We start from the raw sequence: 23,063 nt of genomic DNA, 5'->3' as shown, positions 1-23,063 counted from the left end.
TGTTTGGTATGACACAAAGAAACCCTGGCAATGCTTTGATATTTTCATTCAAATACCCCCCACTAATCAAATCAATCCTATTCAAGACATTTACTCAATTCAAAGGAATGAGCTTCTGCCGCAAAAAGGATTTGATTTGAGTATTTTCAGCTTGTAGAGTGAAAATTAACATTGATCGATTCCACGGTGACTCGTCAGCTACTCATAGTTATTGTCGTGAAGACTCACTCCAGTGAAAATAAAAATGTGACTGAGTCCTTGAATCACCATTAATAGATCTCATCTGTGCGAAGTGCTTTCCAACAGTTTGAAATTAAATTTCACAAATGAAGTCTGGTTCTTTTTGAAGAAACACATTCGCTGTATGGAAAGTTTTGTAGAGTTCCCTGATGTTTTTTTCCCACTTTTGGAAAGCTCAAATAGAATCCTGGAAATGTATGGCACAAAAGGCAACTCCTTTGGCCCATCGTGTTGCTACTATCCTAATATAGATTTAAGATTAATCCCACTTCATAGCCCTTGGCTGGGAAAAAGGTACGTCAGCGGATATACAGGTAAATGCCAGTTTACGAATACTCTCTTTACGAAAAGTTGCTTATATGAAGAAAACCGTGTTCGCTTTTACAAAGAAATTATAATGAGTTTTCGCCTTTACAAAAATCGCCTCCAATTATAGTTAAGGCTTTACGGATTTTCGGTTTACGAACATTTTCTCAGGAATACCCTACCTTCCTAAAGCAGGGTATACCTGTATTACATTAGGTTTTTGAGGAGATTTGGTATGTCACCAAAGATTCCTGCAAATTTCTACAGGTGTACCATGGAGAGCATTCTGATTGGTTACATCACAGTCTGGTATAGAGGTACCAGTGCGCAGGACAGGAACAGAGGATTGTAAACTCAGTCAGTGCCATCATGGGCATCAGTCTTCACTCTATTAATTACATCTTTGGAGGTTGTGTCTCAAGAAAGCAGCCCGTATCATCACCACCCAGGCCACGACCTTTCTTCACTGCTACCATCAGGAAGGAGGTTCAGGAGCCTGAAGACATACTCAACTACCACCCAGTAGCATTAACTTCTAATGTAATGAAATGCTTTGAGAGGCTGGTCATGGCCATAATTAACATGTACCTAAGCAAAGATCTGTACCCATTGCAATTTGCCCTTCATCACAATTGCTCCATGGCAAATGCAATATTGCTGGATCACCACTCAGCTCTGAATTACCTCCAAAACAGCAATTCATACATATGGCTGCTCTTCATCAACTACAGCTCGGCCTTCAATACCATTATTCCCTCAGTGCTGGTCAAGAAGCTACAAACTCTAGGCTTATGTACCCCACTCTGCAACTGGATCCTTGACTTTCTCATTGTAAGACCACAGTCAGTAAGAAATGGAAACAATGTCTCCTCCTCACTGATTATCAACATAAGCCAAGGATGCGTGCTTAGCCCACTGCTCTACTCACTATACACCCGTGACTGTGTGGCCAGGCACAATTCCAATGCTATCTACAAATCTGCCGATGACATCACAGTTGTCGGCAGCATTACAAACAGCAATGAGGAAGCGAACGGGAGGAAGACAGATCAGCTCGTTGAATGGTGTAACACCAATCTTGCACTCAACGTTAGCAAAACCAAGGAGATGATCGTGGACTTCAGAAGGAAGTTAGGGGAACACAACCCAGTCCTTATCAAGGGCTCAGCAGTGGGGAGGTTCAAGAAGTTTAAATTCCTGGGTGTCAATATCTCCAGGGATCTGTCCTGGAGCCTCCAGGTTGATGCAATCACGAAGAAGGCACACCAGCGGCTATACTTTGTGAGGTGTCTGAGGAGATTCGGTATGTCACTGAAAACTCTTAAAGACTTCTACAGGTGTACCGTGGAGAGCATTCTGGCTGGTTGCATCACTGCCTGGTATGGAGGTGCCAACTCTCACGACAAAAATAAACTCCAGAGAGTTGTTAACTCAGCCTGTGACATCACTGGCACCAGACTTCACTCCATCAAGTTATCTACATGAGGAGGTGTCTTGAAAAAGCAGCCTCTATCCTTGAAGACCCCCACCACCATGCCCCCTTCACTCTGCTACCATAGGAGCCTAAAGACGAGCACAGCGGCACAAAGACAGCTTTTTCCCCGCTGCCATCAGATTCCTGAATAATCAATGAACCACAGACACTGCTTTACTTTTTGTGAACTACTATCTTTATATTTTATTTATAGAAATGTTGTAAGATGGTTATAATATGAATTTCTGCTCTATGATGGTGTTGCAAAACAACAAATTTCATGACTTGTTCGTGACAATAAATTCTGATTCTGAAAGTTACAAAAACAGCTTCTTCCCCTCCACCATCAGATTTCTGAACAGACAATGAACGACAGACACTACCTCACTTGCAGTAGCTATTTTTTTTTAAGATGAATCGAGAGAATTGTAATTTATAGTTAATTTTGCACCTTGTTCTGCCCAATTACTGCTGCTGCAAAACAGCAAATTTCATGACATGTGTTTATGACAAAGAACCTGATTGTGGTCCAGAGCCTCGCAGGTAACAGATCTCCAAGTGGGCACACAGAAACTTTTAAAAGTAGTGAGGGTTTCAACCTCCACCATTCTTCCAGGCAGTGAGTTTGAGACCCCCCCCCTCTCTCCATGAATTAAAGTAAAATCCTCTAATCCCTCTGCCAATCACTTAAAACAATGCTCTCATGTTATTGCCCCTTCTGTTACAGGAGAATGGGACCTTTCTCCTTATCCCATCATAATTTCATACACCTCAATTCAAAATCTTGTTTATCTCTACTGTTCCAATGAAAACCTCCCCTGCTTGGACAGTCCTAATGTGTGAAATAGACACCTGGTGCATAATGTCGCAGGAAAATATTGAAGGAGAGTCACATTCCACCAGCGCTGCTTTCTGAGCCAATCTTATATGGATTTAGACATAATCCTCATGGCTGACAACTCATCAGCAAGATTTAGCAGCATTACCAAGTTAAATATATCAGCCAACTCATACTTTGAGCAAAGTGACTTGGGCAACTGTGAGTGAATTAAAATGTACTTTGAGGACCCATTTTGAGTAAAAGAGCCACTTTACTTTTGTAAATTTACCAAAAGGTAAATCTAAACCCAAGAAGCAATTCTTATTTTCCTCATGTTGGAAATAAATAAAATTAAATGTTAATCTCCCTCACTTTGGATGCTATTAGTTCCAATTTCCATGATTACATGAAAGTTTATTACAAAGTTTTGAAAATATTTTGTTTCTCGGCAGATGTCCGCTGCGTGGTTGTTCAACTGAAGGAAGACACAGAAAAAGGTGAAGTGGAATTGTTCATATTTGATCATTTGGTAAATCAGCTCGAACTTTCAGTGCTCAGAACTTGGAGGGGTCCTGAAAACACTCCTTGTTTTTTTTTAGCATTAAACTCTCTATTAAGCGGACATTGCGCTTCGAAAGGTGCTGCAGGGTTGACTGAAAATGATTTTCTCCCACAACACTCAATTTCCTTATTTTGTTCATCTGAAATTCTCCTCTTCACCATTTGGCTTTAATACTGGATCATAATCATCAATAGATTAACATTTCTGAGATGAGAGGGGAAGTTTAAAAAAAAGAGTATAATTTCATCAAGATGGCTTTCCTCACCTCTTTGCATTTCTTAACTCACTCTTTCCCACTTCAATATGTACCTTCAAACCTACCCTCTTGATCTAATATCTCCTTTTGTGGGCAAAAGTCTTTAAGTGCTTTGTGAAGAAGCAAGTGAAATTTAGCTACCTGAAAGGACTATATAAATGCAAGTTTCATATTACAGTAAAAACCCCTGGTATCCAGAATTCAAACAGCTGGCAATGTCAAGCAACTGGCCAAAAAAATCGAGGAAGATAAATTTTAAAATTAAAATAAATAAGAATAAAATAATGGGTAAAAATATATAAGTTTAATATTGTAAAAGTAAATGTTCTCTGAAGTAACACGCAAAGCTTTTGTGAAGATGGGAGCAGAGTGCTTTGCTCGTAGCAGCTGTTCAAATAAAGTTGTGTAAAACAGCAATGGTATCACCCAGGATAAAGAGCTTGCCTTTGGGGTGTCTCTATTACAGTGTCTCCTTATCCTTGCTTAATAAAAGTCACCCGGTCAGAGGCTTTTTCTGTAAACTTGGGAGGGGGGGGGGGGTTAATTATCTATAATGTTACTGTTCATCTTTTGGGCGATTCTGTGGATGGGGATGAACCTGCAAATACAGCAACAGTCAAATGTTTTCAAAGAATGTGACTGAAAATAAAGTAAAATGCTTTAAGGTTTATATATTCATGCAAGTGTAGTTTGCTCGGTGTACATAGAGTATAATATTTTTGTTATTTTTCTTTTAAACTGTTTATTCTTAATGCAGGTGTATTAGTTAGGCATTGTAGGAGAAAGTCTCAAGCAATGGGAAGATACACTCTCTGGCATCTACCAATCCCCATAGATGCTGGATACCAGGGTTTTTTTTTACTGTTATCTCAATGATCATTTGAAGAGATACCTACAAGGTTATGGACTGAAGCTAGGATACTGGATTAACCTGATCAGATCTTTTCTTGGTTGGAATTAACACTATAGATCTGATTAATTTCTTTCTGAGCCATGTTTCTAGCATTTCATGATTGGTACATGAATGCTCTTCCAAGAGCCAATCCAGTGAATTCCTTTGCACAGTTTTCTTGAAATCTCCACAATTCAGCTGAACTTCATGTCAGTACCCCCTCACGTCCACTGGTTACTATCAACCTTCTAAGAGCAGGGAGGTTCTCCTGTGTCTGTGCCTGCATCTGTGCCTGGAGTACTGTGTGCAATTGTGGTCTCCTTACTTAAGATTTACTGGCACTGGAGGTGGTACTGAGAGGTTCATCAGGTTGAGATGAGGGAATTACCCAATGAGTTGCCTGCAACTATGCTCATTGGAACTCAAAACAATGAGAGAGGATCTTATTAAAAAAATATCAAATTATGAAAGGGATAGATATGATAGAGGCAGGAAAGTTGTTTCCAATGGTAGATGAGACTAGAGCTAGGGACAATAGTCTCAAGATTCAAGGAAGTAGATTTAAGACAGAGATGAGGAGGATCTGTTTTCCCCAGAGATGAGTGAATCTATAGAATGCTCTGCCCATGAAAGCAGTAAAGGCTGCCTCATTAAATATATTTAACACAGTTAGATGGATTTTTGAATAGGAAGGGAATTAATGGCTATAACACCAGAGTCTAAGACTAGATCAGTCATGAGCTTATTGAATGGCAGAGCAGGATCGATGGGCCAGATAACCTACTCTGCTCCTGTTCCTTACATTCAAATTTATTGTCAGAGTATATATATATATATATGACATCACATACAACCCTGAGATTCTTTTTCCTCTATGTTCTTATGCTAGTTAACCACCGTACTCTCCAAAATGTAACAGAGAACCTCAAAATATACATCAAGTTTCATGAATAAATCTAAAACTATTTTCCGATGCAATTAATACATCAACGTCATGCATGGAAATTTCAGAAGGCTTGTTGTGCAAAATCTGCTTGAATACGTTAATGCAGGTGGAGTCCTAATGGTCATAACCAGACAGAGTAAAGGGATTGGTGTCATCATAGCTTTGGGGGTGCACACCTTCTAGAAACAGGCAGATGCAGCTCCAGGCTTCACTGTCAAATCAATACCTTTATAGAAGAAAAATCGTACTGAGACAACACCTTGCAGCACAATGTGCAAATAAAGAGTGCGTGACGTGCACAACAAATTTAACACATTTCTGAAGTGAAATACCATTAAGTGACTAATGGCTTGAAGTGAGCTTTATCTCAGATTATCACTGGCAACTCCACATAATTACATTCCTCTGAGCGGGACTGACAGGATTCAATGTGCATGCATAAAATGGTGATTATTGACCTCGATGATTTTTTTTCCCAATTGGAATTAACTTCAGGGATGTAAGCCATCCTCTCTTTTTTCTATAAAAAAAGGTTACAGCTTGATTGTTTTTAAATGAAGATATAAACTAACACCGCAGTACATCTCAGCCTGACATTTGCAGCGCCAAAGGTGCAGCAGAGAGAAGAAAGGAGCTCTGACTCTGGTGGTTTGAATAAACTTACTTTATTAAAGTTTCTTTCTTAAAGAGGTGATCTGAATGCTGCCATTGTGTTGCAGCTTGTAATTCCTGTCTGGTGACATTAATCTCCACGCAAGCTGAAAAGACAGATAAGCCCAAAGAATCTAAAGTGGGCCAGGAGGAAAGAGCTGCAGAAAGGAAATGGGATTGATTAGCTAAGCATGTGATAGTAACAGGAGATGCTCTCCACAAGCAGTCACTGGATCGTATGGTCACATAATGGTGACAACAGCCCCGAGGAGGCCATTCTATCTGAGGTGTCAATGCCATCTCCCACCATCAGCAATATCAGGCTCACTGCCCTGCAGCTTCTTTCCTTTCAAGTACTGATCCAATTCCCTTTTCAAAGTCACAATTGAATCTATCTTAACCACCAACAAGATTGGATGTACTTCTATGTGACATCAGCTTCTGGAACAAGAATTCAAAAGAAAAAAAGATTGTGAACGTGTTGGAGGGAATATACAGCAAGTGCGTCAGAAATTATACCATGTCTCAGGCAAGCATATTAAAGGAAATTCAAAATGGAAATCAAACACCAAATTTCATGATTTGTTCATAATAATATATCTTGATTCTGAATGAACCATGTCGGCAAGATCCAGATTGATGTTTTGGGCCTGAACTCTTTTTCAACATAACTCGAAGAAAGGCCCAGGCTTGAAACGTCAGTTATATAATGTGGTGGTACACCACTGGCACCAACCCTCTTTTCAATCTTCTTCAGCATGATGCTGAACCAAGCCATGAAAGACCCCAACAATGAAGACGCTGTTTACATCCGGTACCGCACGGATGGCAGTCTCTTCAATCTGAGGCGCCTGCAAGCTCACACCAAGACACAAGAGAAACTTGTCCGTGAACTACTCTTTGCAGACGATGCCGCTTTAGTTGCCCATTCAGAGCCAGCTCTTCAGCGCTTGACGTCCTGCTTTGCGGAAACTGCCAAAATGTTTGGCCTGGAAGTCAGCCTGAAGAAAACTGAGGTCCTCCATCAGCCAGCTCCCCACCATGATTACCAGCCCCCCCACATCTCCATCGGGCACACAAAACTCAAAACGGTCAACCAGTTTACCTATCTCGGCTGCACCATTTCATCAGATGCAAGGATCGACAATGAGATAGACAACAGACTCGCCAAGGCAAATAGCGCCTTTGGAAGACTACACAAAAGAGTCTGGAAAAACAACCAACTGAAAAACCTCACAAAGATAAGCGTATACAGAGCCGTTGTCATACCCACACTCCTGTTCGGCTCCGAATCATGGGTCCTCTACCGGCACCACCTACGGCTCCTAGAACGCTTCCACCAGCGTTGTCTCCGCTCCATCCTCAACATCCATTGGAGCGCTTACATCCCTAACGTCGAAGTACTCGAGATGGCAGAGGTCGACAGCATCGAGTCCATGCTGCTGAAGATCCAGCTGCGCTGGATGGGTCACGTCTCCAGAATGGAGGACCATCGCCTTCCCAAGATCGTGTTATATGGCGAGCTCTCCACTGGCCACCGTGACAGAGGTGCACCAAAGAAAAGGTACAAGGACTGCCTAAAGAAATCTCTTGGTGCCTGCCACATTGACCACCGCCAGTGGGCTGATATCGCCTCAAACCGTGCATCTTGGCGCCTCACAGTTTGGCGGGCAGCAACCTCCTTTGAAGAAGACCGCAGAGCCTACCTCACTGACAAAAGGCAAAGGAGGAAAAACCCAACGCCCATCCCCAACCAACCAATTTTCCCCTGCAACCGCTGCAATCGTGTCTGCCTGTCCCGCATCGGACTTGTCAGCCACAAACGAGTCTGCAGCTGACGTGGACTTTTTACCCCCTCCATAAATCTTCGTCCACGAAGCCAAGCCAAAGAAGACACCACTGGCCTACTGCAGGGGGAAACCTCTGTACCTGCAGGAGTGTACCGCCAGCCTACTGCAGGGGGCAACCTCTGTACCTGCAGGAGCATACTGCCGGCCTACTGTGGGGGGCAACCTCTGCACCTGCAGGAGTGTACTGCCGGCCTACTTCAGGGGGAAACCTCTGTCCTTGCAAGGAGTGTACCACCGGCCTATCGCAGGGGGCAACCTCTGTACTTGCAAGGAGTGTACCGTCAGCCTACTGCAGGGAGCAACCTCTGTACCTGCAAGGAGTGGAAGGGGACAGGACAACACCTGGCGGGCTGTCATCAGTCGGCCTGAAGGGATCAAGCCCCACCCGGTCGGGTGTCAATCACCCTCCGGGATATAAGCCTGCGCGGCCTCCCGAGCCCTCACACAGAGTTGCTGCAGCCACAGCCAGCCTGCCTCTGTGGGAGTCTTTGTGGATTAAAGCCTGTTGTACAGTCTTTACCTTGTGTATGTATGATTCTGGCTAACAGCGTGTAATGGAAGATTCTAACCTATTTTTTTAACCTGTTTTTTCTTAATTTCCAGCTCTTGGTTCTGCAGAGCTGAGAACCTTTTTTTTTAAACTTGCAGCTTTGGGTTCTGCAAGGCTGAGAACCTAATTGTTTTTAGAATCAGCAGACATAAGCAAAATTCCACCAAGGGGCCAGAGATGCTGTTATCTGAAGAAAGGACATCTGCGTACCTAGAACATTTAATCTTCCTGCTTGTTTTGGTCACAGACTGTCAGAGGCCTTGCCTTGATGTAGAATAAACCATTGTATTCAAAATGATAAGCTGAAAATTATGTTATTCGTTAATTAGCCTAGCATGCTAGCTTGCTTGCTTATCTTTCTTGCTGTGCTGGGAATAGGTCCTTGGGTAAGCAGTTTTTGGGTAATATAAGCCATGGTCCTGCTGCTGAAGTTGGAGACTCTCCGAGAGGTGGCAACATCTCTCAGCAAGAAGAAGAAGAACTTCTGGAGTCCATCCTATGTCCCGGTCAGGGGAGGTGGAGAAGCTGCTACCGGCGCCCTGACAACCTACTACAAGTGTGCAGTCGTTGCCTCGCTTCGGCAGTTGGGACCAGTCCAAGCGTTGATAAGTATAGTTGGGAAGGGCTTGCATATTGTAGTGTAAAATCAGCTTTTGAATTTGTAATAAACATTTGTATAATCTGAACTGCTCTCAGTGTGTGTGTCTATTTTCTTTCGGTAGTTCAAACACTGTGACCAATCTAAAACGAACGAAGTGAGAGGTACAAGTTTACCCAAGACACAGCGCATCACATATATCTTTACCACCTATGGGCGCTGCGAGGCCTGCTGAGTTCCTCCAGCATTCCTGTGCTTTTACTACAAACACAACATCTGTAGGCTTCCATGTTTCAATTCATCAGTGACAGCTTTGATGAGAATGTGGAGGCTTAAGAGCTACTTGGTCAGCAAGTGTGCATGATCAAATTTTAGGCAATGAATTAGAAAATGCCATGTTTTCTTCTTCTTAACTAAAGCCTGTGTAAATAAATTCAGGCTTTGTATTGGTTTGAAATGAGATTCCTGTCAGTATAATTTTGCTTGCCCATGTTTAATTACTACAAAAAATGGTTTCATTAAAAGAACAATTTCAAGCTGCCAGGTTTCACATTTAAGCTTACAGTAACCTGAAGGATTTGCCGAAAACAAAAATAAATCTTGTTTAGGACTATTCATAGATTTATGAATGATTTATCCCTAACCTCTACTGGGAAATCTGCCTGATCATTAGATTATCACTGAGATTCACCTCCCTCACTTTCCACCTTCCCCCTCTCTCACACTGTCATGTTGTTATTCTTAGCCTTTACTGTGTCATACCCACACTCCTGTTCGGCTCTGAATCATGGGTCCTTTGCCGGCATCACCTACGGCTCCTAGAACGCTTCCACCAGCGTTGTCTCCGCTCCATCCTCAACATTCATTGGAGCGACTTCATCTCCAACATCGAAGTACTTGAGATGGCACAGGCCGACAGCATCGAATCCATGCTGCTGAAGATCAAATTGCGCTGGGTGGGTCACGTCTCCAGAATGGAGGACCATCGCCTTCCCAAGATCGTGTTATATGGCGAGCTCTCCACTGGCCTCCGAGACAGAGGTGTACAAGGAATGCCTAAAGAAAGCTCTTGGTGCCTGCCACATTGACCACCGCCAGTGGGTTGATATCGCCTCAAACCATGCATCTTGGCGCCTCACAGTTCGGCGGGCAGCAACCTCCTTTGAAGAAGACCGCAGAGCCCACCTCACTGTCAAAATACAAAGGAGTAAAAACCCAACACCCAACCCCAACCAACCAATTTTCCCTCGCAACCTCTGCAACCGTGTCTGCCTGTCCTGCATCGGACTTGTCAGCCACAAACGAGCCTGCAGCTGACATGGACTTTACCCCTCTATAAATCTTCGTCCGCGAAGCCAAGCCAAAGAAAGAAGAGAAAGAGACTGTGTGACATACATTTACAAACCTTTCTAACATCCACTTTGGGAGTGGCTAAAGACCATAAATTGCTAACAACGTGTCAAAATGTGACAAATACACAATTCCTAGCCACAGAGAAAGTAAAAATCTCACACTACTTGAAACTCAAAATGCACCTTCTTGACAGATGCCTCGAGACCTCGCAATATTGATGCTTAGGGAGTTGCTGAGTGAAAGAATGAATCCTCTTATATGCCAGATGGCAGATGATTAAAATGTATTATGGTTCTCAGAGAATTAATATAGTACAGACACTGCCCTCCAGTTAAGTTGATTTAGTTCTCATTCAAGAATATTACTCAGTCACATGAACTTCACTAGTTGAAGCTACACTTTTTATTCCTTCCGGATTTTTTTTTAAGTTACAGCTTCTTAAAGTACATACTTGCTCAATAAGCTGTCCCTTTAACAGAACTCGCTTTTTAAACTTACTTGTATAAATATCAACTCATTTCACAGATGTCAGGGTTAAGAGAGTGAGGACAAATGATGACAAGCTGATAGAAAATGAAGGTTGACAGCAGGCTTTTTTGAAGCAAGTTAGAGAGAATTAGGAAGAGATTTCAGGAGAATGCAAATGGCTCTGGCACCAATAGAGAAGAGTGGAGGAAGCCTAGAAGGCTGGCGGCAGAAAAAGAGTTTGGTATGCAGTGCTGAGATAAACACTAAAGTTGTGGAGGGCTTCAGAAGAGCAAAATAAGAAATGGAAGTGCACACCGTTTAGCCCTTTATCCCTTTTTCACGATGCAATAAGATCATGGCTGATTTGATCATAAGCTCAATTCAGCTTGTTTATCTACCCCAGTAAACTTTCTCCTTTTTAAATCATGCCCAATTTTGTTTAACAATCTGATTTGTGTTAACTCTTGAATGACCTCTGAAAATCCAGATATACCTCATCTAAAGGACCCTTTTGTTGATTTTGCTAGTTAAAACCTGAAAATCTTACAGATCTGAGAAACATATTTGCTTTTCATTAATCTATGTTGATTCTGCATAATCCTTTTGCTGCTTTAATACTGTATATGCTCTACTCTCAGTTCTTTAATAGGAACACTGCCCCACTGCTGATGTCAGACAAAACAGATTTGTAATTTTCTCTCTCTCAAAAGAAATCAAAGGAATTTTGGAAGATGGTAACCAGTCCACTCACTATCTCCACACTTTCAAAACCTTGGAAGCATGTTGTCACATTTCTGATTTATTGGCTTTCAGACCTGCTCATTTTTAACCAATGGTAATTAATTTTCTTGACATCTATATTCCATGATTTCAGAGATCTTCTAAGTCTCCTACCCTGAACTTGGACATTATATTTGCTTAACATTTTGTCATTTTTTTTACTTCAAAATATAATTTATCCTGAGTCAGTCTGGATGGGATTCACATCAACTATTTTTATCCTTCTCCTTAATACATTTCCATGGAAGATTTAACAGTTTCTTTTCCTGTTACTCCCTAATGACTCTCCCATTCTATTATCCTTATAATTTCCTCAGTCCCCCTTTGCTCAATTCTGAAATGTTTCTAATCCACAGGCTTACTGCTTCTTTGACATTACAAGCCATTTCTTATGATCTAATGCTGTAACTTCTCTTGTTAGTCACATGTAGGCTATTTCCCGAATGTTTTCATGCACCTTTAAAGGAGATGCATATTTCTAGTAAACTTAAAATTTGTTGAATACTTGTCAAACCAAATATTGCTGATACATATCTAATTTAAGCACATCTTCACAGTTTGCTTTAAGATCCTGTTTTCAGATTGAACTAAATTACTTTCAAACGTTCTATGAAATGCTATCAAATTACGATCAGTCTTCACTAGAGGAACCTCAGCCATCAAAATGCTGGCTAACTGTTGCTCGCTGAACTAAAATAACCTGTTCTGATTTGGTTCCTGTACATATTGGATAAGAAAACAATTTCTGATAAATTGCATAAATTCATCCTTGAAACTATCACTGGTAATATGGTTTGCATTGTTTGCTTGTAGATTGAAGGCATGTTACATTCTCCTGATTTATACCAGTCATTCTTAATGTACTTTTTGGCTATGGTTCACCCTAGGACTCTGCTCAAAGTTTAGGGGCCCCTTTCCCTGTGAAGCAGTCAAGTTTTAGTTTCTTCTGTTCTTCTCTCCTACTGACTTGATAAAAACATTTAAAAAATAATTTTAAGTGAGGTGGAAAGAAAACAAGGCTTTTATTTAAATATGCTGTGGCCCCAGGGTGGGGGAAGGGGTGATGGAGTGGTAGGACTCCCATGAGAATGGCTAATTTATACAATAGCCTTCCCTACCACTACTGTATACAACTTCCACCAAATTATTCTTCAACCCACCTTGATTGATTCCACTTTTCAACTTCCAGAACAATAATTCATTCTCTCCACTGCTGTTACCCCATCTTGTATTACCAGGACCGCTCTTGCTTTTCTCTTTGTCTCGTTTTTTCTAAAATATAAGATCCTGGAATATTTAATGACCACCCCTGGTCAGCACAATTATGTTCATAAATGATCCTGCCAGTGTTTGAATCAGTGAAGGTGGGGATAATGATCAAACAATACAATACAATGTGGAGCAGTCCACAGGAGCCAAGTGGAGTCTGAAGAGGTCAAATCCAGAGCAGGCCTTGCCACTGAGGTCAGTACAAGTGTTGGACTTAATGTGCAGCCAGCTCAACACAAAGGTGAATGGGACATTCTCTCTTTGGCTTGGCTTCGCGGACGAAGATTTATGGAGGGGGTAAAAAGTCAACGTCAGCTGCAGGCTCATTTGTGGCTGACAAGTCCGATGCGGGACAGGCAGACACGGTTGCAGCGGCTGCAGGGGAAAATTAGTTGGTTGGGGTTGGGTGTTGGGTTTTTACTCCTTTGCCTCTTGTTAGTGAGGTGGGCTCTGTGGTCTTCTTCAAAGGAGGTTGCTGCCCGCCAAACTGTGAGGCGCCAAGATGCACGGTTTGAGGCGATATCAGCCCACTGGTGGTGGTCAATGTGGCAGGCACCAAGAGATTTCTTTAGGCAGTCCTTGTACCTTTTCTTTGGTGCACCTCTGTCACGGTGGCCAGTGGAGAGCTCGCCATATAACACAATCTTGGGAAGGCGATGGTCCTCCATTCTGGAGACGTGACCCACCCAGCGCAGCTGGATCTTCAGCAGCGTGGACTCGATGCTGTCGACCTCTGCCATCTCGAGTACTTCGACGTTAGGGATGAAAGCGCTCCAATGGATGTTGATGGGACATTACCCCAACAGCATCATGCAGTATATCCAGACATCCCGTTAAAAAACACTAATGGGTCAGCATTTTTCACCAGATGCAAAACCCTCATATTTTGTGGTGATATTTGCTGATCACAGGAAGGAGATGATAAAATTAAACGAAGGAACTTCTCTCACAGCAAGACTGGGAGAGTAAAGAATTTACATGAAAACAACAATGGCATGTCTACCGTATGTGGCATCGTATGGGACAACTCTGGAATCTCCATCTAAAATGTAGATTTTGAGCAATACCCTGATGGGGAAAGTTTCTTTGGCAAGACACTGATGTGGCTGATTAAAAGGGATCAGTTTGTGTTGAGGAACAACAAGTCTCTCTCTGAAAGCTGACAAGAACCTTTCTGAGCGGTAACCAGGTAACCATTTATCTTTCTTGCACCAAAGCCTGGTGAACTTCATAAATGTTAAATTCTGTGCACAGTGTAAGAATTGCCTGCAACCAGTAAACTTGGAGGAATGAGAAGTGAGATTGGACTGTGAATCAAAGAACTTTTCTGAACTTACACACACATTACATACACATCTGCTTAGAATTAGAAGGGGGCCAAGTTAGGTTAGTTAAGTTAATAGTGATAAGTTAAAATGTGATCCTGTTTTCATGTTTAAAGATAATTAAAAGCGGGGGGAGAAAATGGCACTGTATATGTGTGAAAAGGAAAAAGTGTGTATCATGGTTAATGTGATTTATGGTGTGAAAAATAAAAAAATTTAAAAAAAAAGATAATTAAAAGCAACTTTTGTTGAAGTAATCATTTGTCTTGGTGAATATCTATTGCTGCTGGATTTTGGGGGCCCTCTGGGCTCGTAACGTAAGATGAGAAAAAATCAGCATGGTCTGAGAATCTGACTTCAGCTCACACAATGATTCAAAATTGAGATGTTAAATTACAAGAATATAAAAAATTTTCCACAAGACTATTTTCAAAAACCCAACTACATACTCAGTCAATGCAGAATGTTTTTGTTCAATTCAATTAGATCAGCCAAAGTTTCAGAGCCTTACACTCACTGTTGTTCAAGCAACTGTTTTATATGCAATAAAATCCCCATTATCCAGAATTCAAGCAACTGGCAAAAAATTGGGAAAATTAAATAGGTAAAAAAAAAAGAAACTTTAAAGTTGGTGCCCCCTCGCGACCAGTTCCCCAATCCACACAACACATAATCTCAATAAACCAGAAAATTCACCCATCTGGCATCTACCAATCCCCATTGGTGTTGGATACTGAGGGTTTACTGTATATTGTTTCAATATTCCACACAATATTTTGAGGTCGGGAGAATTGTTTGGCTCAGCCATCTACTTTTTTTCATCCATTCTCAACCTAATTTTAAGACAATAAAAACAAACTAAAAATGCTTTACTGTGAATTAGCAAATGTTTTACAATATCTGAACAAGTTACTGGATATTCCGACCTAGCAACATATTAAAGCACATGCATAGAGGAGCAAGCATTGGAAACATAAGCTTTGAAAGACACACATCATAAATATTAATATCTTTCTCCATGACAATAATCTAGCATTTAACACACAAACTCTCTTCTGTGTCACAGACTGCAGAACTTAGCAACTGAACTTGAATTTCAGTACATGGCACTTCTATAATTTTCTGAACTTTGGCTCACAACTAACATTAACCAAATGTGTTCTATTCAGCCAAATGAAAACTTATAGGAGAGCGACAAATGCAAAGATCAAAACATTACCAAATAAAACAAAGAATGAACATAATCTAAATAGTTTAAACAAGAGATGGTGTTGCCTTCTTGACTATCTTATCTAGTTAAACCTTTTGTTAGGATTCTCCCAGCAAAATGCAGAAATAATTATAAATTGGAATTTATCAATGAAACATAAACTTATCTATCCACAGATGTCACAGGAGTATTTCTAGACTTTTTTTTTAAACATTTTTAAAATTCAACTGTCTAGCATCCACTGGGATGCGAGGAAAGGTGTAAGAGGGGACGAAGAAATATTATGAGGAAGAAAGGTTACAGAGAGGAGGATGTTAGCGAGGAAAACTCATGAGTGGAGGGACGAGATACAGGGTTAGAATTTTTTTGGTATATTATTGGTGCATGAAGTCATCATTATTAATGGTCAATCATTTCATCTGCAAAAAAAAAATCAAACAGGAAAAAAGAGTTTACCTTCAAAAGTTGCACCAAAGCAGGACCTGTGCATTTTGCAACAGGAATTGAAGAATTTCATTGCCATGATTTTACCAAGTTTTGCACATCAATAGTGCCATATCACAGTCTTAAATATCCTTCCAAATAAACACGCTGCAGTTATGCATAGTCACCCTTGCTGACATGTCTGAAAATCCTTTAATTACGTACTTGAATCAAAATTTCACAGTTGCTACGGTGGGACTTGAACTGAAGGCCAAATCGATGCAGGAAGGCTCTGAATGTCAGTCCTGTACCATAACCACTCTCTTATTATATCAAGGGAATACAAATAATTTGCAGTAGAATGTGACTTCTTCATGGAACACAAAAAGCTTTTGACACAAACCAGACTTGCAAAGATATTTTACATTCAGTTTCTTTAGAACCTCAGTTGGGACTTAAATTGAAACCATTGAAGTTGAACGTGTAAATCTATGCGGCCTTATATTTCATTCAGATCCTTGTAAATATCAGAACAATTCTATTCCACAAGATATAAACTTCCATATGTGCAAGAACCAGGAAGCAAGCATTTTATTTCAAAGTAAAACCCCTTGCTTTCAAATTTGAACAATAAAAGAGACGTGTAATACAGGCATTGCTTTTGTCCCATTATTCCAGCCCTGGAGTGTAAGCTCTTACCTTGATAATGGAATTGGAATGAGCCTGGTTTTCTAAGTTGAATGCTTTGGAAATGGATAGAAAGTTGATTGCTTGGGCTGCGAATCACCTGTCCTTTCATTAAAATTGACTCATTGGCAAGAACAGTTGGTTCATTTCCATCGAGTCCTTCAATCGTCAGCATCTCTCCTTCAGACAAGCTGATGTTTTTTACCTGCAGAGAGATTGAACAGAAAATATAGTTGCAGAATGACTGTTTATCAAAGTGCTTTCAGCATGAACAGAATGGGCATTGGAGCGGCAAAGCTATGACAATTATAAATTTTGTCCTGTAGGACTACACAGGTTTAATTTTATAAAGGAGTTCAAGCGCGGATGTTAAATTTACCAGTCGTTTAAGTTAAATATTAGTTAAATGCAAATTCAATGATTTAGTTTTCCCAGAAATAAGTTGCTTTTATAAAGAAACATTTAGTGTAAATTAAGGTCACAGTAGACAAGCTCGATCTTTGCTTCCTACAAGAACATGCCATAGAACAGACAGCACCAGTACATTTTAATCAAGTGTCTAAAGAGCATCTGAACAGGCAATCAGCTTATACTGGGTTATGGATATTGTGTTGTCAGAAATTTATTTATTTTCCTCGACTTTTTTGCCAATTGCTTGAAGCTGCTGGTTGCTTGAATTTTGGATCCCAGGGTTTTTAACTGTAGTAAAGTTAAATATTTAATGTCTTCAAGATTGCATTCAAATACAGGATATAAAGAAAAAATATTACCCAAGTTTGCTGCTTAGTTTACTTCTGTGTTGCTAGCTGACAATTTGTATTAGTGTGTTAGTGCATTTGTATCATGCCTGTTCAGATGCTCTTTAGTTTAAAAGCACAGAGTCTGTGTAACTATTGAAAGTACAGATCTCTGCAAATACAAGTTACACAACACAATTGCCCCATGATTTTTATCTTCGATTTCATCACTGTCTATTATACAGAGTGAAGTAGGTCACCTAACCCTGATACCTCAACAATGTTTTTTTCTCCCCCAGCGTTGTCAGGATTTCTTGCTCATCTTTACTCAACCATACTACTCAGATCATGTTATCCTCTCTGGGTCAGTCAGTCTTTTCTCAATCCTTGTGTCAGATTCAAACCTGACCCTGGCTACTTCAAACACATGATCCCAATGTTGCAATTTCAATATCATAAGTGGCAGGTTACTGACCTTTGTTGGAAGGATTCCTCCTTTTGAGGGTTGGCTCTGCCTCGCTTAGTTTTTGCAAATTGTGATGTCATCGTATGGCAAATTTGAAGGAGAATGAGCAGTGGATTTTTATTTTTATTTATCAGCTCTTTGCACTAACACACTAATAAAAATGTCAGCTAGCAACACTAAACTAAACTAAGCAGCAAACCTGGATAATATAAATATTTTTTTTCCTTATATACTGTATTTGAATGCAATCTTCAACCTTACTACAGTAAAAACCTGGCATCCATAATTCAAACAACTAGCAACATCAAGCAAATGACAAAAATATTGAGGAAAATATATTTTAAAAATTAATATAAATAAAAATAAAATAACACCTCCACTGTCTGTGGAGGTGTTTTTGGTAGTAAGTTTAAAATTGTAGAAGTAAATGTTCTCTGAAGTAACACCTAAACCTTTGGTGAAGATGGGGGCAAACATTCAGCCAGTGGAGTTCATTGGTCATGTTTTGCTCGTAGCAGCTGTTTGAATAAAGTTGTGTGAAACAGCAATGGTGTCACCCAGGATGAAGAGCTGGTGATGCTGCTCACCGACAGGGTGACTCTTTTAAGGTATCTCCTTCTCCCAGCTTTGTAAGAGTCATCTCTATCAAAGGTTTTATCTCTAAACTTAAGGGAGGGAGGAGTTAATTATAATGTTATTGTTTGTCTTTAGGGTAGCTCCATGGATGGGGAGGAAACTGCAGATATTGTGACGGTTAAATGTTTTCAAAGAATGTGACTGAAAATAAAGTAAAATGCTTTAAGGTCTATATATTCATGCAAGTGAAGTCTGTTCAGTGTATAATATTTTTGTCTTTTGTCTTTTAAACTGTTTATTCTAAATTCAGGTGTATTAGTTATGCATTGTAAGAGTAAGTCTTAATCAATCGGAAAATACACTTATCCAGCATCTACCTTCCCTTCACTTATACTGCTCAACCCAATGAATTCTGCAAGCAATTTGTTGGTTTTTTTGCTCTCAGTTTAATGCCTCCTTCAAAAGATAGATTTTGTGTTCCAATCTTCAGTATAGGAATGAGAACCAGAATATCCTGACTGAGAACTTTGATTATTACAAAGTGAGCTACAATGCCCACTGAACACAAGATACATTAAAAAATACCCATCACCAATATCCTCGCCCTCAAATTGGTTGTGATAATGAATGTTACAGTACTTGGTCCAAGCTGTAATCAGTAATTTCCTACTCACGCCTCACAAAACCTCTCTCTCGCATATATTGACAAAGACTAAGAGAATAAGCCACTATTCCTGATGAATGTTCTGGAAAAGGAGGGAGAATGATGGTGACGTGGCACTGGCGCAAGGGAGGAGCATGAAAGTATAAGAAAGATGGTGGACTGTCTGTGGAGGTGTTTTTGGTAGTTAGCTTGCAATTGCAGGTGAGGGGTAGTCACCAGGCCTTTCAAACCTGTCCTTGGGACTGGACTGAGAGCTGCTCTTTCCCAGCGAGAGGTAACAGAGTGGTGTGTTATCCTGGGAGGCATCAGTGCCATGGGCCATCCTTCTCACTCCCTGGTCCTCACTGAAGAACAGCTGCTGGTTCTCAATCAGAGCAGCACGAGCCCAGAGCAGCGTGAGCCCAGAGAGCATGAGCCCAGAGCAGCGCATGCCCAGACCAGCTTAAACTCTCAGATTCATTGCATCACTTCATTTCCTCCAACAATAATGCTCTCCAACAGGTGAGTATTTGTTAGCCATAATAATAATAAAAGAAAGACAATGCAATGCTTGACAACCATCAACAAATGCAAAGAAATAGAATAGTAGGATAAGCTTTTACAGATGTTGAATATAGACATAAAATATAGGTTGTCCATACCTGAAATGTCAACTGACCATTTCTACCCATGGATGCTGTCTAACCTGTTGAGTTACTCCAGCAATTTTCCATCAGCTCAAGGTTCCAGCACCTGCAGGGCTATTCCTATATTGATTCTGTTCAACCCACCCCCTCCTACCCCCTCCATCCCAACCTGTACCCTCTTTACTCACTCCCCAATTGAAAAGAGCCAGAAAGAGTCATACAAGCTTACACAGATCACTTTAATTACTCTTGTCACGACCTACAACAGCCTTGCATTACCACTTACAATCTTTGGTGTTTTTGATTCAAGGCCAATGCAACTTCTAATTTGGCCTCATAAAGATTTTGAAAACGTTTATTATAGAATGTGCATGTATGTGCAAAATGGCCGACACCTTTGACATTTGCTAATGGACAAGAACTGCTGGCTACTTAATTATTTTAAATTCCCTTCTCACACAGCTATATCTGCCCCATTCTTTGCCAAGGCATGGCAAAATGCAAACTTGAAGATCAACATATTGGGGAGCCTACAATCCTATGGTGTGAACATTGGATTTTCCAATTTTAGATTACCTTCACCCCAATCCAGTTCCACTGTTTCCTTTTGCCCTTTCCCATTCTATTCCTGGTCCATTCTAGCACTCACTTTTTATCCAACACTCTACTCCTCACCCCCCACATCAGTCTCCTCCTCTACCTGTCACCCCATGTCCCCCTGTGTCCAGTACCTAATTACCTTTTGGCCCCTTCCTACCTTCCTTTTTCTGCTTGTTATCTTCCTTTCCTACTTTCGATAAAAAGTCTAATCTTGAAATATTGACTCTTCACTTCTCTCCTGACCCATTGAATCATCGAACATAGAACATCTCAGTACAGTACAGGCTCTTCATCCCTCTATGTTGTACTGACCTACATATGCCCACAAAAAAAACTAAACCCTTCCTACTTCCTCGTAACCCTCTACTTTACTTTCATCTATGTGCCTGTCTAAGAGTATCTTAAATGACCTTAACGTTTCAACTCCCACCACCACCCCTGGCAAAACATTCCAGGGCCCAATTGCTTCAATAGATGTGGCACCATTAACATTGCAGTGTACAACAAAGTACCTCGTAGGAATATTATTGCAGTAAAACTGATGCCAAGCGACATCATATTCAGTCCAATCACCAAAAGGTAGGCAGGTTATAAGTTGGAAGCAGTGACAGAGAGATAGAAAGGAAGTCCTTTGGATTTTTTACATCTTAATTTTTTTTTTATTTTTCACACTATGAACCATATTAACCAAATTACACACAAACATTTCCCTCTTGAAATTACAGTGTCATTTTCTCCCCTTTTTCCCCCTCCCTTCCCTCCCTCCTTCCCACCCCCTCCCTACCCACTAAACGTTTAACATATACAATACAATAAACTCATTAAACAATGTCATCACACAATGAAAATAAATAAGAAAATTGTATCATCTACTTTTATACACTGGGTCAGTTCATTTCGTCTTCTTCTCGTTCTATCATTTTAGAGGGTGGAGGTCCGCGGTAGGCCCTCTCTGTTGTGTTCCATGTATGGTTCCCAAATTTGTTCCAATAATGTGACTTTATTTTTTTAATTATATGTTTTTTTTTCCAATGGAACACATTTATTCATTTCTATGTACCATTGCTGTACTCTCAGGCTCTCTTCTGATTTCCAGGTTGATATTATACATTTTTTTGCAACAGCTAAGGCAATCATAATAAATCTTTTTTGTGCTTCATCCAGTTTGAGGCTTAATTCTTTACTTCTAATATTACTTAGAAGATCTCTGGATTTTTTGGTATGTTGCTTTTTGTGATTTTATTTAATACCTGATTTAGATCTTCCCAAAATGTTTCCACTTTCTCACATGCCCAAATTGCATGTACTGTTGTTCCCGTTTCCTTCTTACAGCGAAAACATCTATCTGATACTGTTGGTCCCATTTATTTAACTTTTGGGGCGTGATACAATTATATTGTATCATGCGAAACCTTGTGTTTATTGTATTTCTCATAGTCCCGGAGCATAGCTTTTCCCATTTTTCATTTTTTAATCTTTAAGTTTAGATCTTGTTCCCACTTTTGTTTGGGTTTACAGCTTATTTCATCGTTCTCTTTCTCTTGCAGCTTGATGTACATGTTTGTTATAAATCTTTTAATTATCATTGTGTCTGTAATCACATATTCAAAGCTGCTTCCTTCTGGTAACCTCAGCCTGCTTTCCAATTTGTCTTTTAAGTAGGTTTTCAATTGGTGATATGCAAACATTGTACTGTGAGTTTTACCATATTTCTACTTGATTTGTTCAAAAGATAATAAATTATTTCCCAAAAAACAATTTTCCATTCTTTTGATCCCTTTTCTCTCCCATTCTCTAAAGGAAAGGTTATCTACTGTGAAAGGGATTAGTTAATTTTGCGTCAATAATAATTTTGGTAGTTGGTAATTTGTTTTTTTTCCTTTCTACGTGAATCTTCTTCCAAATGTTGAGCAGATGGTGCAGTACAGGTGAACTTCTATATTGCACCAGTTTTTCATCCCACTTATAAAGTCCCCTATTTTTTTTCCATGGTGTCTTGATGTTGGTCCTCTTCTTCTGGGTTGGTTATCTGTTGTGTCTCTAGATTCATTTTTTTCTTTCTCACTCCTCCCATTCCTGTTGTTTTCACTCCACAGTTGGTCCCCCCTCCCGTCGCTGTTGTCCTTGTCGTGCGCATCACAGTTGCGCACCCGTTTTGCTCCATGAGCCATTTTTGCAGTCCTGCGGTTAGTGGGTCACGACCCTGCGGGGTCTCCAGTAACCTCAGGGAGTGGGCTCCTCTTTCCACTGTGGGTCCCTGCTTTTTCGTGCAGGTAAGGCCTTCACCTTTCTCTTCCGGCATCTTTCTTTCTTCTTTTCTTCCCGTTGTTTTTGGCTTTTCTTTCTTAAGTGCCATTTTCTCCCCACCTTTATTTTTTATGATTTGTGTGTCTGCGGCTTTGCTTTTTCTTCACTTTTTTCCTTCTTTTCTGGAGAGGGCTGGTATTCTCCTACCAGCCACTACTCCATCACGTGACTCCTCTCCGGATTTTTGACATCTTAAAGCACAGTTGCCCTTGAGGGAACAATTAACTTCAGGGTCACTCATTTTGTACTATTGCTGGAATCAAATTTGCTGTCAATAATATAGATGTTTCAACACCTTAATTTGCATTCAGAACTGGCATACTGGCTGGTTGCATCACTGTCTGGTATGGAGGCGCCATATCTCAGCACAAGACCATTTGTTAACTCAGCCTTTGACATCACAGGAACCAGTCTCCTCTCCATCTAG

At 40.4% G+C, this 23,063-nt stretch overlaps 1 protein-coding gene across 7 annotated transcripts in view; it reads right to left on the bottom strand.

Moving 5' to 3' along the window:
- sez6b (seizure related 6 homolog b) overlaps positions 1-23,063 on the bottom strand; it is an 813,765-nt gene that overhangs the window by 235,954 nt on the left and 554,748 nt on the right. For all 7 annotated transcript variants that reach the window (XM_069911066.1, XM_069911061.1, XM_069911062.1 and 4 more), the window contains one exon: positions 16,673-16,865. In XM_069911066.1, the coding sequence (XP_069767167.1) occupies positions 16,673-16,865 (193 nt within the window). The remainder of the gene's footprint in view (positions 1-16,672; positions 16,866-23,063) is intronic.

This window comes from Narcine bancroftii, chromosome 14 (genome assembly GCF_036971445.1).
Source record: "Narcine bancroftii isolate sNarBan1 chromosome 14, sNarBan1.hap1, whole genome shotgun sequence".
In the NCBI taxonomy this organism is placed as follows: Eukaryota; Metazoa; Chordata; class Chondrichthyes; order Torpediniformes; family Narcinidae; genus Narcine; species Narcine bancroftii.
Note: the sequence above shows the minus strand (reverse complement) of the source record. Positions and strands in the feature narration are given on the sequence as shown.